The 19,326-nt window shown below is 38.6% G+C and overlaps 2 protein-coding genes across 2 annotated transcripts in view; both read left to right on the top strand.

Annotated features, from left to right (window-relative positions):
• LOC147141634 (serine/threonine-protein kinase 35-like) overlaps window positions 1-7,204 on the top strand; it is a 10,103-nt gene extending 2,899 nt beyond the window's left edge. The window contains exons 2-3 of the mRNA XM_086041151.1: window positions 1-289; window positions 6,999-7,204. The exon at window positions 1-289 is cut by the window's left edge and continues 453 nt beyond it. Of these exons, the coding sequence (XP_085897277.1) occupies window positions 1-266 (266 nt within the window). The 3' untranslated portion in view covers window positions 267-289; window positions 6,999-7,204. The remainder of the gene's footprint in view (window positions 290-6,998) is intronic.
• A 9,393-nt stretch (window positions 7,205-16,597) lies between these two features.
• LOC147141633 (P2Y purinoceptor 1-like) lies at window positions 16,598-19,095 on the top strand. The gene has a single exon (XM_086040949.1). The coding sequence runs from the start codon at window positions 16,677-16,679 to the stop codon at window positions 17,715-17,717; it is 1,041 nt and encodes a 346-aa protein (XP_085897075.1). The 5' UTR covers window positions 16,598-16,676; the 3' UTR covers window positions 17,718-19,095.
• Window positions 19,096-19,326: the final 231 nt, after the last annotated feature.

Below are 19,326 nucleotides of genomic sequence, written 5' to 3'. Positions count from 1 at the left end.
TGTTGGAGAGAATTACTTTTATTGATGCTGAGTCCAAGCGAGAGCTCCTTGGAACATATGTGAGACAAGGAGCAGACATTGTACCAGTGGGTGAAGCGCTGCTAGAAAATCCAAAGATGGTACTGAACATCCCCCAGAAACGCAGGTCTTGCATGTCTGACGGAGTGAGACAGCTGCTGCTGGACATGCTAGCCGTCAACCCTCAGGACCGACCAGATGCTTTTGAGCTCCAGACAAGAATGGACCAGGTCATGTGTCCTGCGTGACTTTGCTCCTGATCATTTCTCAGGTAAACAGTAACAGTCTCATTTCTTCTCTCACCTCTTTTTGTTTGTCCATTTTTTCCTCTTAATTGGTTTGAATTTAGCTATTTACTATAACATTAACTCTATATTTGCTGTTATTTTTGTCTGTGTTAGGCGTGCAAAAAACAACAACAACAAAAACCAAGGATCGTAGATACCCGCAGTATAAATCACAACCCAAGTTAATATAAAGTGTCTTTTCTAAAGTATGATTTCTTTAAAGTGGAAATCAACACAAACACAATTTTTTGTTCCCAGCAGGCCCACTAGTTGAAACACCGCATTCTCATTAATATTGCATTTGTGGAATATGAGTTAAGCAGCAAAATCCACCCCTTTTTAGCCATGTCAGGGGATGGTCATTTTGTCACTTCTGTCGACTGAAAATGACATCACAACTGCTCAGGGCTCAGGTAATGATCAATCACGGCTCAGCTTCAGAAAGCAGGTCAGCCGCGATTGGTCGTTACCTGAGCCCTGAGCAGTTGTGATGTCATTTTCAGTCTACGGAAATGACAAAATGGCCGCCCCCAAAGATGACTAAAAACGGGTGGATTAAACTCTTATTCCACAAACGCAATATTTATCAGAATGTCTTGTTTCAACTAGTGGGCTTGCATAGAACATATTCTTGAAAAAAATATGTTTGGGTTGACTTCCCCTTTACGCCAACACTATACAATGTGGACACATATTTTTCCTTGCCTCACTATCTTAAATAAAACACATTACAAAGAACATTTTTTATTAAATCCATTTGCACAATGTACACTACAAAACTGCTGGTGTTAATTCTACACGTAGTGTGTTCATTTTAACACTGTTTAACAACACAAATGTCTTTATGCATCCAGACTACCCAGTATTTAAAGCAGAAGTCAACCCAAACATATTTTTTTCAAGAACATGTTCGATGCAATCCCACTAGTTGAAACAAGGCATTCTGAAAATATTGCATTTGTGGAATAAGAGTTAATCCACCCCTTTTTAGCCATCTCTGGGAGTGGCCATTTTGTCACTTCTGTCGAATGAAAATGACATCACAACTACTCAGGGCTCAGGTAGCGACCAATCATGGCTGACCTGTTTTTTTAAGCTGAGCCGTGATTGGTCGTTACCTGAGCCCTGAGTAGTTGTGATGTCATTTTCAGTCGACAGAAAGGACAAAATGGCCGCCCCCTGGGATGGCAAAACAGGGGTGGATTTTGCTGCTTAACTCATATTCCACAAACGCAGTATTAATCAGAATGCTTTGTTTCAACTAGTGGGCCTGTTGGGAACAGATTCTTGAAATAAATATGTTTAGGTTGGTTTCCTCATTAAATATAGGGTCATTTAAAAAAATTTATGTGAATAATGATTCAACTGCTCACAACGACCAATCACAGCTCAAATTCCGAAAACAGGTCAGCCGTGATTGGTCGTTGTGAGCAGTTGTGATGTCATTTTCAGTCGACAGAAGTCAAAATGGCATCCCACAGAGATGGCTAAAAACAAGTGCATTTTGCTGCTTAACTCATATTCCACAAACGCAATATTAATCAGAATGCTGTGTTTCAACTAGTGGGCCTGCCGGAAACAAAATATGTTTGGGTTGACTTCCGCTTTAATATTTATGAAAGTGTTAAATGTTCAACATCCTATAGTGTGTTGCAACAACAAAATAGACTGTTGATAGTATAGTATAGTAATAATGACACTATTGTTTAGATTAACACTAATGAGTGTTCATGCCAACACTATATCGTTGGGGGGCGTACCCCATGCCCACAAACGTAATATTTATCAGAATGCCTTGTTTCAACTAGTGGGCTTGCATAGAACATACTCTTGAAAAAAATATGTTTGGGCTGACTTCCCCCTTTAAAGTGGAAGTCAAGCAGCGCAAGTCAACGCAGACATATTTTTTTCAAGAATATGCTCCCAAGCAGACCCACTAGTTGAAACTTGGCATTATGATTAATTTTGCGTTTGAAGAACATTAATTAAGCAGCAAAATACCCTAGTTTTTAGCCATCTCTGGGGGCGGTCATTTTGTCTTCTGTCGACTGAAAATCACAATGACCAATCACAGCTGACCTGTTTTCTGAATCTGAGCCGCGATTGCACGTTGTGAGCAGTTGTGATGTCATTTTCAGGTGGCAGAAGACAAAATGGCCGCCCCCAGAGATGGCTAAAAACGAGTGGATTAACACTTATTCCACAAACACAATATTTATCAGAATGCCCTGTTGCAACTAGTGGGCTTGCATAGAACATATTCTTGAAAAAAAGTGTTTGCTTCATCTTTAAGAAGGAAAACAAGTCCCATGGCGTCAATAACTGAAATCAAGCATTTGTGATAACTGGTGATTAGCCTTTAGTAGGGGTGTAACAGTACGCTAAATCACGTATCAGTTCGGTTTTTTTGGTGTTTTTTTTTAACTTCGGTTCGGTATATTTTCAGTACAAAAAAACAGATTTTTTTTTTTAAATGTTTATTTTGAAAAGATGACAAGTAAATAAAAGCAAACCATTTGGGTGATATTCTTAGAAATTACACTAGAATAAAAAATACACTAACAATAAAGATCTCTTAATTTTGTAAATTATTAAGACACTGAAATCTTTAAACACTCAGCAGCAACAGCCTATGACACACCTAAGTATTCAAGTTAAAGACAAGTTGTCATTACAGTACATGTATTCACTTTTTGTGATTAAAAAAAATACATACAATAACAGTTACAATTATTGCTAACTATATTAAAACTGTTTAAATAATAGAGGGCTGTATCCTTGATATTAGGGGTGCGCGGCATACACAGTAGCACGACGATTAATTTAAATTTGAATCATGATTTAGATTCTAACTTATCTCTATCTTTAAAACATTATCAAAGAAAAACTATTAATGTGCAGAACGGTGTGGTGCGTTTACAAGTTCCTGAAGTTGGGAAAGTACCCTGAACGCACCATGTTGCTTGTGTAGCAAGCATGTAGCGTATGTTATTTTGCAGCTCCTAAGTATATTTGAAGGTGTTTAATGACACCCCAGTTGGAGTTTACTGTAAAACATGTATTTAAATACAAAGCACGCTTTGTTTTTAAAACATGGCTTGTGCTAAAGATGGAGGACCCCATTCAAATGCTAACAAGAAATTAGCATCGACTTTGGGAGTGATATTCCTTCAAATAACAAATATTCACACACACACACGCTGTGGCAAGACATAAACAGTTAAGATAACACAACTCAAAAGCACAAATTTTTCCCAATTTTGAGAAACGAATTACAAGGTGCCATCAATAAATTTTGAGATGTTTTTCTTAGGGACATTTTTTTTCCTCTGACAAGCACTAAACTCGATTCCCCTTCAAAGCACTCCCCTCCAGCTGCAAGGCACTTGTCATATCATTCCAACAACTTCTGGAAGCCCCCCTGGAAGTCCTCCGATGTGAACATGTCCGCAACCCTCGTCACAGCATCTTTCATCTCCTCAATGGTCTCAAAAGGACTGCCTCTGAGGTTTTCCTTGAGCTTGGTGCACAAACAAAAGTCACAGGGAGCAAGGTCGGGACTGTAGGGAGAGCGAGGAACTGTCATAATCCCCATCTCGGTCAAATAGTTGGAAACACTAATGGACTTGTAGACTGGTGCATTGTCCTGGTGGAAATGCGACAGACAAGATTTAAAGAGCCAGCCTTTTGCCGTTGGACAAAAGCCAGTGCCCTTGCTAGTGGTTGTTTGTCTGAGTTGGTAGTCGGAAACACTAACGGAAGCCCGTTTAAAATGATAGGCGGAGTGGCCTATAGGCGATTACTATTTGGTCCGGCCAGACAAAATGGCAGAAGGGTACCGCAACGGGCCGCAAATTTTTAGTAAAATGTCCAGCTCTGGTCATCTCATTTGACATATATTAATGACATGTCAAAATTGCAAGAGTGTGGAATGATTATAACTGGCAATACAAAAAAAGTCTCAAACCATATTGGAAGGCACCTCGTATTTTAACAGAGTTCAATTCAAGCGCAAGTGTGTACTCCATCCTTGCACGGCACCACACTGCACCCAAGAGGCCAAATGCTTTCTATTTTATTTCAATTATGTTATGTCATATTGTATTACACTTAAAGTGGAGGTTTCAAAGATTCGAGGAATTTTCCTTTCATCAAAATTCAAGGATGCAAAGATCCAATGACTTTTTATTTTGTCGTACCAACACACATTTCCACTTGACATGGCATGAAACACAATCCCTAAAATCCCAGGTTAGCCCAGTAAATCCCAAGACTTGTGAAAATTACATAAAATCAAGCGATAACGGTAAATGCTTCATTGTGTGCAAAGATGCAAAGCATCAAGGTGTGGTGGCTGTGGCAAAATGAAAATGCAGGAGGCTTGAATTTAGGGGTGGGCGCTCTGGCAAAAATATCATATCACGATTTTATCACGTTTCTTTTTTTACATCGTTTTTTTTAAAGACTAATTTGCACATTTCTGACCATTTTCCTCAGGTTAAACAAAACATATATATAAGACATATTTAAAATGTATATAAAACTCAAAGAAAAAAAATGACATTTTAAGCCAGCTAAGCTTTCTGGACAGGTTTTAATTTGAATAGTGACAATTTTTATCAAAATGTGAAGTGAATGTAAACATAACGTAAACATAAAAACACAGTTCGTAACGCGGGTCTAGTACTGTGAAGAGTCTTTTAAACCCCTCGTTTTCCACTGTTTTAATGGGAATCGTGTCTTCAGCAAGGTAATAACAGGGTTCTTGCACCATTTGAAAAGTCAAATTTAATGATTTTTAAGACCTTAAAAATATAATTTAAAACCAAAACATGTCGCAACAATCTCTGTTGAAGAAAAAAAAATTCACTGTAAACAAAGAGCTTTTTTTTTCAAATAAGGAGACTAATATGAAAAAACAACACCTTCCAACATTTAATGTAAAGCAGTTTCCATTGATAATAAGTCCTCACAACAGCCTTTCTCAAGCCAAAAGGTTGAAAAAACATCCATCCATTGATTATCCAAACCACTTAACCCCACAAGAGCGTGCTGGAGCCTATCCCAGCTGACTTCGGGCAGTAGGGGGGGGACACCCTGAACTGGTTGCCAGCCAATCGCAGGGCACACAGAGACAAACAAAAAGTCGCACTCACAATCAGACCTAGGGGCAATTTAGAGTGGCCAATCAGCCTACCATGCATGTTTTTTGGAATGTGGGAGGAAATCCATGCAGGCATGGGGAGCATACAAACCCCACACAGGAAGGCTGGGGACGGATTCAAACCCACGATCTCTGCACTGTGAGGCAGACGTGCTAACCGGTCGACCACCATGCTTGAAAAAAATATGCACATATAATAAAAATATTTGAAAAACAAAAATGTAAACGAGAAAGTCAACAGACGTCTATTACTTTTGAACATCCCTATTTACAGCTCATTAGCCCTTATGTGAATGTAAACTGTTGTTATGGCAACAGACAACAACAATAGTTATTTACGATTTATTGATTTTGCCCCGCTGCCCCATCAACAAGGATAATGGAATGCGATTTAAAACAACGTTACTTACGCTGAAAGGTCCCAACATGTCGCCAACAAGCGCCAGGAGTAGCCGGACCCTGCTAGCTAGCTGCTGCCACAGACCGCTGGTGTTTTTCTCCTCGCGACTCGACGGCTTATTGCACACTATTTTGCGTAGCCTCCACTACTTAAGAGCTGTGGCTGAATAGCAAACGTGGCTAAACATGATGGATAGGCAAAAGTTCACTTTGCATCCGGTGTTTACATAGCATAAATCTCTAATCATCGCCGCCATGGCAGTGAAAAAGCTACACTTTTGCAAGTAGCATTGTGACAAAGGCATCAAAATGCAGTTGCAAAATACCGAAATAAGTGCTTGTGTGATACAGTGGACTTGTCACATGGGTCTGACTTGAACCACGTTAGAGCAGAGGGTAACGTAACTACCTTTGAACAGCAAAATATCAAGCAACTTAATGAGTAACTGCAGAGTAAATAATATAGAATAACGTAGACAGTAGGGCTGGGTTTAAAAACGATTAAGCAAATCGATTTTCCCTTTCAAAGCCAATTTAGAAATGATTATTTTATTAAAATATTATAAAGGAATATTTTTTCCCTTAAATTTGTATCGTGATATATACCGCTACAGAGAAGGGATGCAATCGATACCGTGATATGAATTTTGGGCCATATTGCCCAACCCTACTTGATATCATATGATTTATATCACGTAGCTTTAGTTATAGTTAGGTAAGTAGGTCGGTTGTTAGTTTTTATGTGATTAGCTTTCAGTCAGTCATTTCAGGAGTACAATAAAGGTAAAGCCAAAGGAAAAAGCATAGTGAAGCGTAAGCTTATCATGACTACGCCCTTTAAAAAAATATATATTTTAAACAAAACAACCTTGTTGCACAAATGTGTCCATACAGTCAATCTCATACAAAAAGTTCCAATATTTTTACAGTTTACCGTATTTTCCGGACTATACGTCGCTCCGGAGTACAAGTCGCACCAGCCACAAAATGCATAATACAGAAGAAAAAAACATATATGTCGCACTGGAGTATAAGTGACGGGCATCAACATTTGTTTATCTTTGTTTTGTATGCTGGAGTGTTTGTGCTTGTACTAATACAAACAAAAATGTACTTCTGTGTCTCTGCAGACATGCATGTTTACCTGGAGCTGCTACTTCACTGAAGTGTCCCTGTTGTATGTGATGACTGCGAAGATAAAGGAGGAAGGCATATGAATCTGCGGTTTAATGCTTACATTTGATGATATAGAACTTGTTCATTTTAAGCTCAGTAGCTAATCCTGATTGATAAAATTTGTTTTGCCTTGATTGTTCTAATAAAAGAAGAAACCTTACATCTCCTGCTTTTTGTGGGTACCTGGAAAACCATTAGATAGCATCTCGTCTGTACAAGAAATTCACATAAAAGTCATGCTACAAATTAAGATGGCGATCACTTGTTTGAATCGGCCATCTTCCCCCTCTTATTTCTATGCAATTCACTGTGATTCTAATGTTCATGTAACGCTGCTTCTCACTCTGTCTTGCTCACTAGCACTATTTAGATCGCTCTCTCAAGCCTGCACACACACACCCACACACACACCTGAAATGTCCTGCATCTTTTTTTTCCCACTTATTTTTCCTGCTGTCTGTATTTGTACAACCTGTAATGTGCTCTCTCGCTTGCTGTCTCTCGCATACTCTCACACAAAAACATACTTGAAAGTTTCTACTTTGTCCCAACCGTAAGGATAAGTAAATAAGTCCATAATTTTTTTGACAGGTTTTCCCTTAGCTGAGATTGTATTTTGTGTGTGTGTGTGCGTGCGTACATGTCATTTGTGAATGAGTGATGTGTCTTCACTGTATGGTTAGTCACGCTCCAATTGTTTTTCTTTGGCCCAGGGAAGTTCGGTCTCTCCCTTTTTGTAATTGAGTTAAATATCTTCCCGAATCCCGGTGAGCCTTATGCATTGAAATTAATTCGCTAGTGTCTTCATTATTATTTTAGCCATGCTCAATATCACAACTCAACAGCATAGTCGTTTGTGATGGAAATGTTTTTTCTAAGTCACATAATTATCTACTTTTGTAGTCATTCTAATGAGAAAAGTAGCGGAAGGCTAGGTTTAATCAACAGAAATGAGTATAGTAGTGTTACATACACACTCTGAAACAAAGATTTGCCGAAAGCTTAACAGGTTTGAAAATGTGCTGTTTTAAACTAGTCTGAAGTACATGGCCAACAAGCTTTGTTTTGATCAAGGTTGAACCACAGATGATAACTTTCCACTGACGTGCTTAGACACCTAATAGTGCCTTCTAAGTCTTGGAATTAAAGATTCGGCTTAATGATAGCCAAAATACTGTATATGGCCTTTCTTGTATCATTTATTCAAAGAACATAAATGGTCTTGAGTTTGTGTTTACCGTGTAGATCAGGAAAGACAGGTGACGTGACGCTGGCTCACTATACCTTTTTTCTGTTAATAGTATTTAATTATTCAAAAGTGGCCTTCATGTTCCAGGAGCAGTTATGTTGATGTACTTGATTGTTGTAAAATCTTGCTAAAATTGCATTCATGTGTTTGTGAACTTAGATGGTGATCAAAACTATAATGTGGAAAAGTTGCTGACAAGCCTTTTGAGGGGTTTCTTTTGCCCTTACCAAAGAGTCAAAATGCACTACCTCGTCTTTTTTTTGCTGAGCCTGTAATTTTTTTCCAACAAATACATTCCACGCCGACAGGAAGAAAAAAATTATTTCAAACAATTTGCTATATATATTTTTTTCCCTCTCAATGTTTGCAGTTTTTCACCCTTTGAAGGAATGTGTACAATATAAGGCAACTGTAAATGCAAGGGCATTTGGATTAAGCAACACCTCATTTGGGCGTTTCCTTTTTTTTTTGTTCCCCAATCTTTACAACCCTTTAGGTCCTGCTTGACCTTTTTTTTTTTTTTTTAATCTTCCACTCAGGAAAAATGCAGGGTAAAATTGATAATCTTGAATTGAGATGATTAGCTCAGTGTTATGCTTTTAAAAAGAAAAAGTTTTGAAGCAAACCCACTGTAATGGCCTATGCGATGTTGGTGATTTGTGCTTAGCATCATGGTTGACTACAAGAGGAATGTTTTTGGATGCGAATGTAATCTCGACTCGAAATACTTATGATGGTTGTATTAAGCCTTTATTCAAATAAGTACTGTTTTCTGCACTTCCGACCTGTTACTGCAGCTAACGGGTTAGGTGATATTTTATACTTCTTTCTCTCTGTTTCAATAAAGGTTGGAAATGAAGTACCACTCAGCTATTTTTTTTTAATTATTTTATTTTACACAGCATGAGTAAGTTATGTACTGAAGAGTGGGGGTATTTTCTCAAGAAGTGAACCTGCAACAAAGTATATTTGAATAGCAACGTGACAAGTGGTGGCCATCTTTGTGGAATCCCCCCCAAAAAACCTGCCATGGGCACTTCAAATGCCTCAAAAATCCTCCATAACAAATAAATTCACTAAACAATTGACTGTTGAAGCACAAGACCTATTCAACTGTCCACACTCCTAACCGATAAGTTTTTGCACTAGTTCACTAGTAGTTAATGTCGCTGTTTGAAACAGTAATTTTGACCAGTTGACGTATGGGAATTTTCTGTATGAGCAATTGGTGGATACTTTTAACTGATATTTGTCAGCCAATCAGTGAAGGGGGTTCCCAGAGTAGAAGACGAAAGGAACAGGTTGGTGCAAACAGAGAGGAATAATGAAGTTGTACCGTTTTACTCTAATATAAAGGTGTTACTTTCCCCAAAACGGTCATGTTTTCCAACAAAATCCATTGTCTAAAATACGCCAGGGGACATCACGAGAATATTAAAGTTTTAATTATTAACGCAATAAGTTTTCATTTTTTTTTGTTTTTTTGCAGTAAAAATAATTATTGCAAAATAACGCAATGTTATTTTGGGAGAACAAAAGACTTCCACTTCTCGTTCATAATCTTAAGTGTACAGTGGTGCTGGCTTGAGCATGAATGATGGTTTGGAGAGATTTTTACGCTCTAGAGCACAGGTGTCGAACTCCAGTCCTCGAGGGCCGCTGTCCTGCCTGTTTTCCATCTCTCCCTGCTGCAACACACCTGTTTCAAATGATCAGCTCATCAGCATGTACTGCAGGGGCCTGATCCCAATCACTATCGTTTTGAGACAGAGGAAACCTCTAAGACATGCAGGAGGGCGCCCCACGAGGACTGGAGTTTGACATGCCTGCTCTCGAGATGTCCCAGACAAGGGCATACTTCGCATGCAAAGGGATGTACTAAATGTTAGCAGTTAGTTAACAAAACAAAATTGCTATCCACCTTTTTCACCGTCAGTGAAATGGATGTCCTGAGGTGTAATCCGTGTTGTACCACTAGAGGGCACACTATGCCTGTGAGTACAATGTTCCATCCATCCATTATCTATACTCCTTATCCTCACAAGGGTCGCGGGTAGTGCTGGAGCCTATTCCAGCAGCCTTCGGGCACTTACTGCAGGGAACGCATACACACAAACACACACACTCACACACACAAACGACTACAGTGTTGTTAACAGTGATCTTTCTTTTTAAAAGACACTACACGGCCGCCATTACTTGACCCGGTTAGGGACGATTAAAGGGACAGACGAAAACTCACTTCCGTCCTTGCTTAGTCCATCATTAAAAAAATAAATAAATAAATTGTTCCCCGTCCCCAAAATGGACCGTTGCGTCCCTGGGATGCAATGCCCATCTCTGCTTACAGCTAATCAAAGTAATCAACATCACAGATGGCCAACACCATTTTGCATATCGCTGGCGGCAGGCCAAAACCTCGTAAGTCACATATTGGTAACTAATTTGTTTTTTTCAAAAATGTATACCTATTGGTCGATCCACACACGTGGGTGTTACTTTTACACATTACTGACCAATCTAAAGTGTTGAAAATGGCTTGCTCTCTTTCATGGTTCAATACTAATGGTTGAACAAGCTTGCCGTGTGCCTCCCGAAAAGTGACTAATTCTGACGTAATGTATAAGGTTTTGGCCCAACGCCAGTGATATTATGATCAATGGCTCATTCATCCAAATCAGATCTAAAAAGCACAATGACACAATTCTCTTAATTGTTCACAATTCTACTTTGGAAATGTTGCTTTTTACTTAGGTTTGTTCCTGCTTGTATTATGAGTGTGTGTGCAAGATTAGTATTAGTGCATTTTATACCTCCATGTTATTTGCTTGCTATGTTGGGAAAGTAGTGACTTTAATGGACATTAACTGCAGGAATTGATTGTTCTTTACTTAAATCAGATTAGTTGCTAGAGATTACATTCAGATCAAATTTATTTATTCTTTAAATATGCAGTTAAAGAGGAAGTCAACCCAAACAAGTATGTTCTATGCAAGCTCACTAGTTGAAACAAAGCAATCTGATAAATATTGCATTGGTGGAATAAGAGTTAATCCACCCATTTTTAGCCATCCCTGGGGGCGGCCATTTTGCCAATTCTGTTGACTGAAAATTACATAACTGCTCAGGGCTCAGATAAAGACAGAAGTGACAAAATGGCCGCCCCTGAGATGGCTAAAAAGGGGTGGATTTTGCTGCTTAACTCATATTCCACCATCGCAATATTAATCAGAATGCCGTGTATCAACTCGTGGGCCTGCTGGGAACATACTTGTGAAATAAAAATTGTTTGGGTTGATTTGCTCTTTAATGTAAAAAAAAAAAAAAAAAAAGTGTGGCAGAATGTCAAGGAATCTAAGGATACTGCATCCATCGTGAAAATGGTGTCCGCGGGGACTGGCCACAGAGTGACCCCTGGCCATCATGGAGCTCTGCCCCTGAGCTCTGGCACTGAATACAAGTACATACATTTTTTACCTGCTGTCCACTACCCACCCAAAATGGGTCAGCGACCCAATTTTGTGTCTCGACCCAACACTTGAGAATCACTGCTAAATGATGTCCTTTGACAAACACAAGTGCGAGTGCGAGTACGAGTAGTGCCCAATACGTCTGTTTGTTTTACTTTCATTAGGGCCCATCAAGGATGCTCCGCCCCCTCTGTGCTGATACCTACGCTCCACCCCTGTTCAGGTTATTTATATGGCATAATGGATGCTGTACAATATATACAAATTTTAACACAAGAATTTTGATTTGTATAATTACGTTAACAAGTCTATGATGGATTACAGTATTTCTCTTTTAAGCTAACGTATTAAATACGTACTATATTTACGTTTGCACTTTGACCAGGACGAACACTGTTGTAACACTGACTCCAAGTGGTGACCAACAAGAGTACAGTGGTACAGTACAGAATAAAAATAATTCTACTTGCCGATTCATATTTTATTCCATTCCCCCCTCTACAGAATATTTTTATAAATTAATATACATGGTTTTGACATGAAAATCAATCTAAATGAATTTTTAACAGAATATTCGTTTTTACAATATAAATCAAAATGTATATGCTATTTTTCATTGTAAAATGTAGAAAGTTGATCATATTGACTTCAAAAGTCATCATTAATTAAAACAAACATACCTTTAAACAATCATTATCAAAAATTGTTGGTTGATAGTTCAATACTTCTTATTTTTGTTAAAACATCATTTTTTTCGGTAGTAACTGCAAAATTTCAGATGTGACCATACTGTTGCTGCTGTTGCAGTAATACTTTGTTTGAGGGTAGCATTGTAATCACTTAACTACTTTTGCTATATTTTAACTTTTCACGTGTATTATAACTAATGAAACATTATTTTTTCCATTTTCTACTGCTTTGTGCTGTACTCTGGGTTGCGGGGGGTTGGAGTTGATCGCAGCTGACTTAGGGCAAAAGCAGGGTACACGCTGGACCGCTCACCTGTCTTTTGCTCTCTGCTGGATAATTCATTGGTAGACTTCAGCTTTCCTTCTTCCTTCAATCTCTTATTTCTTTCTCTTTCCTTTATTCAATATTCTTTGGATTTCACTGGGTCATTCCAACCCTTCACCTGTACTCTGTCTCTGTTAGGCTTTTTGGCATTTTGGTGTTTTCCCCTTCAAATTAAGATAAAACATGGAATAGAATATTGTTAAAATCAGAAAGAGCTATGTACGACATGTGTATCTATGTATTATGTTATTTAAAACTTACTTTATTCAAAAATAAACATCATATTGTCACTATCGAAATCATTATGTCACTACCGAAACCTATCTGTATGTTTCAGCAGTGACTGTTTCGGTTTGATTTTTCCCTTCAAATTAAGATAAAATATGAAATAGAATATTGTTAAAATCAGAAAGATCCATGCATAACATAGGGCTGTGTATGTATTATATTATGTAAACCTTATTTTATTCAAAAATAAACATCATAATAGGTCACTGATAGTGTAGTGGTACACACGCCTGAGTTGTGTGCGGGCAGCGTGGGATCGATTCCCACTCAGTGACGGTGTCTGTGTGTGCCCGGCGACTGGCTGGCGACCTCTTCGCGGTGTAGTCTGCCTTCACCCGTTGACGGCTGGGATAGGCCTCCCCGCGACCCTTTATAGGATAAGCGATTTGGAAGATGGTGATGACAAACATCATATTGTCATTAAAGAAACCATTATGTCACAACCGAAACCTTTCTGTATGTTTCAGTCGTGACTGTTTCGGTTTTATTTTTCCCTTCAAATTAAGATAAAATATGAAATAGAATATTATTAAAATCAGAAAGATCTATGCATGACATATGTATCTATATTATGTAAAACTTACTTTATTCAAAAATAAACATCATATTGTCATTAAAGAAACCATTATGTCACAACCGAAACATTTCTGTATGTTTCGGTAGTGACTGTTTCGGTTATATTCTTCCCTTCAAATTAAGATAAAACATGGAATAGAATATTGTTAAAATCAGAAAGAGCTATGTATGACATGTGTATCTATGTATTATATTATTTAAAACTTACTTTATTCAAAAAGAAACACCATATTGTCACTACCGAAACCATTATGTCACTACCGAAACGTTTCCGCAGTGACCGTTTCGGTCGTGAAGTTTTATGATAGTTGTTAACAATACTCAACAATGCTAGGCACAATGTGGCTACCACAGACAGTTTTGAGCATGTGTACAGAGATAGAAGACAGTACTTTTAGCATTAAAAGCAAAAGTGCTCATTTTATTGCTGAAATGCGGTGTTCGGTAGTGACGGTCCTAAAAACCACATGCTCATTTTCAGACTTTGGAGGGCACATAACTTAATAATGCTGTCAACTAATTACTCATCATGTGGCCAGTGATGAACATGAAGGTAATGTCTCTTACTGGTGAAATTTCTGGGGATGTGGCTAAAACCAAACCTGCCTACAGACAAATACTCTTTACGTTTCGATCGTGACATTAAAAGTTGGGACAGGTTTTTTTACATAAAAATGTCTAATTTGAAAAAAATCGACAAAATCAATGTAAATCTTTCACAATACATTTAAAAGCAACCAAAATGTTCCATTAAAGTAAAGTATTTTGTAAATTGGCAAAGATCTTCAACATTTTTTTTTTCATGAATTGAAATTCAGGAGTTAGAGATTTGCGGCCGACTGGTTAGCACGTCCACCTCGCAGTTCAGAGGTCGTGGGTTCGATCCCGGATCCGGCCTCCCTGTGTGGAGTTTGCATGTTCTCCCCGTGCCTGCGTGGGTTTTCTCCGGGTACTCCGGTTTCCTCCCACATTCCAAAAACATGCAATGGTAAGTTGATTGGACTCTCTAAATTGCCCCTAGGTGTGATTGTGAGTGCGGATGTTTGTCTCTGTGTGCCCTGCGATTGGCTTGCAACCAATTCAGGATGTGCCCCGCCTACTGCCCGAAGACAGCTGGCATAGGCTCCAGCACGCCCCGCGACCCTTGTGAGGATAAGCGGTATCGATAATGGATGGATGGATGGAGTTAGAGATTGGGACAGCCACCTCCCAAAGGAAGTGACATAGAAAAGATGACTTTTTATACATTCAGTTTAATAGTATCTCAATTAATGCCTTGTGGTAAAATAGATCATAACAAGATATTACTAAATATGCAAGGTCTGAACACTTCATTGTTTTTTAAAATTTGATTTTCATTGTGGGACTGTAATTTCAACCAATTCGGTAGAATAGCTCATGTATATATCGGTATATATATATATAATACTTTAATGGTCTGTTTGTTTGAAACCAATACTTCAATTTGATACTTCTTTTTTTGTTATGTGTTGGTCATGCTCCATTTCACTGATTGCATCAAATGAGAAATTAAAAAAAAAAAAAAAACGAATGATTTGAACATCAGATGATTCAATTTTTGTCACGTATCTTGTGCCCATTTGGAATGAAATAAACACTTAAATATTTGATAGTAATTTCATGATTTTCTTTGTGAAGACTTTTTAAAAATAAATTCAGATCGTGTTTTGGATCTCAGTATTTTGTGTGAGTGGCCATAATAGTGTGGCCAATCCATTATATCTATTTTTTCCAAAATAAGAGGACTACCTCACATTTAGCGTAAATAATGACTAATTTTATTTGTCCCACTGTATAGGAATTTCTTGCTCTATACATTAAAAACGTTTTTCTCCTTTTCCAAAAATGATTCATATCACATGTTCATACTCACTCACTTTCACCCTTGGACATTCTTTCCTCCCATCCCAATCAGGTCAGAACATGTTGGGCTGTGAAATTACTGTCAGCTGAATCAGGAGGGGTAGTTCTTCCAGTACAAAGCAAAACCAAGCAGACCAAATTTTACATTGGCTCACTGACAGTCAGAGTAAAATAACTGTCTGCAGGCAGGCACACATGTTCATCACAAATAAATGTATTGTAATAAATGAATGACTGGTGTCAATTATTTGGAGTGCATGTGCATGCTATGGCGAATGAACGACATTGGACTCTGGCATGCATTTTGTTATAGGTTTGTAGCTAAACAGTTTTATTGGTAATGGTAATCTAATGCAACTAGTATTCTTACAGATTGCAATGTAATCTATTAGGATTCATTTTGTGTACTGGTTAATGTACCCTAGCATTTGGAGCGATTGCTGAACAACAATATGTACAGTAGTTACAACCCAGAATTTTAGGACAATATATAACAATCACATGCAGTTGAAATAACCCAGAATTTTTGTTAATTTTATCAAACATTTGGATAAAATATTTAAGTGACCTGTTGGGTTGAAATCGACCAACCCATCCTGCTGGGGCAAATGAACTACTGTTGGGATGGTGGTATAATAACCCAGGGAAAAAAATAAAATAAAATAACACTGGGTTAAAAATAAACCAGCTGTTTTTAGTGTGTAGTCTAGCTCACTATATCCTAACACATCTGGAGGCCGAGCGCCTGCCGTTGTCTGAAACCATGTCCTTTGTCCACTTTTTTTTTTAATCGGGATGTGCATTCATGATTGTTTGCCGTGTGTGTGTGTGTGTGTGTGTGTGTGTGTATATATATATATATATATATATATATATATATATATATTATTATTATTATTTTTTTTTTTTTTTTTTTTTTTTTTTTTTGTTGTTCTTCTTTTTTGTTCAATGACAGTGAATGTAAGAAGGCATGTTCGTTATTTTTACATCTCCAAGTGCGCATGGTTCCTTCCTTAAGTTGAACCGCGCACCTCAGCATGTGGGAGGGTGTTATTTTGCTTTCGCTTTTACTAGGACAACCTACAGGATATGCTCATCAGATCACGCAGTCTGCCGTCTTGTGTTAAGGAGCAATATATTAAAAAAAAGTCATGTCTGGAAACATCTCCCAAGGAGTCGACATTACGCACGGAGCAAATAGTTCCGCGTGCGGAGTCAACTTGAAATTTACGCATGCGTTTCTGCCAGCTGTTTTTGTCATCATTTTCGTGGTCGGGACTCTTTGCAACGTGTGGGGGCTAAGAAGCGTCTACAGCAGTTGGAAGAGCATCGGAAACATCAATATCTTCATGCTCAATCTGGGAGTGGCGGACCTGCAGTATCTGCTCACGCTGCCCTTGCTGGTGGCGTACTACGCGCAGGACAGCTACTGGCAGTTTGGCCAACCTTTATGCAAGTTGACCCGCTTCTGCTTCAACCTCAACCTGTACGGCAGCATTGGCTTCCTCACTTGCATCAGCATCTACAGGTACTTAGGAATAGTGCACCCCATGAGAATGATGGGCAAGATCAGCAACCAGCATTCTCTTGTCATCAGCGCCCTGGTTTGGGTTTTGGTTGTTGTTCAGATCCTCCCGGACATGTTCTTTGCCAAAAATGACACAAATAAACTTAACGCCTGTTTTGACACCACCTCCAACGACTGGATCAGAGAATATCTGCCTTACAGTATTGGATGGACGGTCACAGGATTTGCCGTACCATTAGTTGTCATCATGCTGTGTTATGGCCACGTGGTTTGGGTTCTTGCCAAAAAGTCCGACGTTAACCCTCTGCTAAAGCAGCGCTGTTTGAAACTTGTGATCATTTTGGTCTTACTCTTTTCCATCTGCTTCGTCCCTTACCACGTGCTCAGAAATATCAATCTCCAAACCAGGATTTTGAAACAAGAAGGCATCTGCCACGACAGCTTCCGCAACGTTTATATTGCACACCAGGTCAGCAGATGTCTAGCGTGTCTAAACAGCGCCATAAACCCTTTGATATATATTGTTGGAAATGACGACTTCATGATGAAGCTTCATCGTCTAAGCGAGCGGGCCAGGATGTCGTTGGTCAACTTAACGCACACGATCATTTACCGCAAAACGCCGGGAGTGGACCCTGATTCAACCTCAGTGACATGTTCATGAAAAGTTAACCTCACCACCACATGGATTTACAGAATTATCAATACGAGACACTTCCAGTAATAATTATCCAATGTGCAAATACGTCCATCTGATATCAAGGTGTCTGTGAGTATCCTCAAAAATCTGACAAAAAATTGTATAATACATGTATAATGATATTGTACAGTATACTGCACCTTTTTTGGAGGAATTGATTTCTTTTTAGAGCATCTTGTGTTTTTATGATACTATTTCGATTTGCTGATGAAAGGTGTAACAAAATGGCCTCACAAATGTATGCACTTTTAAAGGGGAAGTCAACCCAAAAATGTTCTTTACAAGAATATGTTCTATGCAGGCCCACTTGTTGAAACATGGCATTCTGATTAATATTGCGTTTGTGGAATATGAGTTAAGCAGTAAAATCCACCCGTTTTTGTCCATCTCAGGGGCCGGCCATTTTGACACTTTCTGTCAACTGAAAATGACATCGCAGTTGCTCAGGGCTCAGATAATGACCAATGATGGCTCAGCTTCAGAAAACAGGTGAGGAGTGATTGGTCGTTACCCACGCCCTGAGCAACTGTGATTTCATTTTTAGTCGACAGAAGTGACAAAATGGCCACCCCTGAAGATAGCTAAAAATAGGTGGATTTTGCTCTTCAACACATATTCCACAAACAAAATACTAATCAGAATGCCATGTTTATATTAGTGAAGGCGCATAGAACATATTCTTGTAAAGACATTTTTGGGGGCGTTGACTTCCGCTTTAATCTGCTATTGGTTTGTCTATCCATCTTTGTAGAACAGGTAACAACCATTCAGTAACTATTAAGGGAAAAATGTTACTCGGTGTACTCCAATTAGTTCAGTGAAAGTTTTTTACTGGAAACTGAAGAAAAGAAACAGCAAATTAATGTCATCATGTACTGCGTCCGATTCACTAATCCGTCATCCAACCCATGTGTTAAAAAAAAATCGTTATTAGCAACAATGCAATGATGTTGTTTTGAAATATTTCATTACTGGAAACAATCTAAGGAGTCATCTATTCTGTCGAAATCTAACAATACTGGAGACAAGCCAGTAGTTTGAAGAGGATGTAAGGCGCAATCAATCATGCACAAGTATTTCTGCTGAGTTGTTCATTTGACCTTCTCTTGCCAGGCCAAGCTAAACTTTGTGATAGCAATTCAAATAAAAATGGCCTTATTTTGCAAATGGAACAAATGTATCAAATATTTTGTTTTCCCCACACATAAGCTGCTGTATAACCACAGTTTGTAGTGTGTGTATTTAATTATTTACTTTTTTTCATTATGTATTCTATACAGTATTTTTCATGTCTTGCAACAATACTTGTATTGAATAAAAATGTTGTCATTGTGACCACTCATTCTGTCTGCAAGTCATGTGTCATCTTCCAAACCGCTTCTCCAGTACGCGGGCAGGTGCTGGAGCCTATCCCAGATGACAATGGGCGAAAGGCAGACGACACCCCGAACTGGTCTCCAGCCAGTCGCAGGGCACGCACATAGACACGGTCACTGAGCGGGAACCGATCCCACGCTGCCCTCTACAAATCAGCCGTGTGTACCACTAACTATCAGTGACCCCTCTGTCTGCA

Source organism: Filicampus tigris, chromosome 9 (genome assembly GCF_054856515.1).
Source record: "Filicampus tigris isolate MCC_2025a chromosome 9, RoL_Ftig_1.0, whole genome shotgun sequence".
NCBI lineage: Eukaryota > Metazoa > Chordata > Actinopteri > Syngnathiformes > Syngnathidae > Filicampus > Filicampus tigris.
The sequence above is the reverse complement of the archived record's forward strand: the minus strand, read 5'-3'. Positions and strand labels throughout refer to the sequence as shown.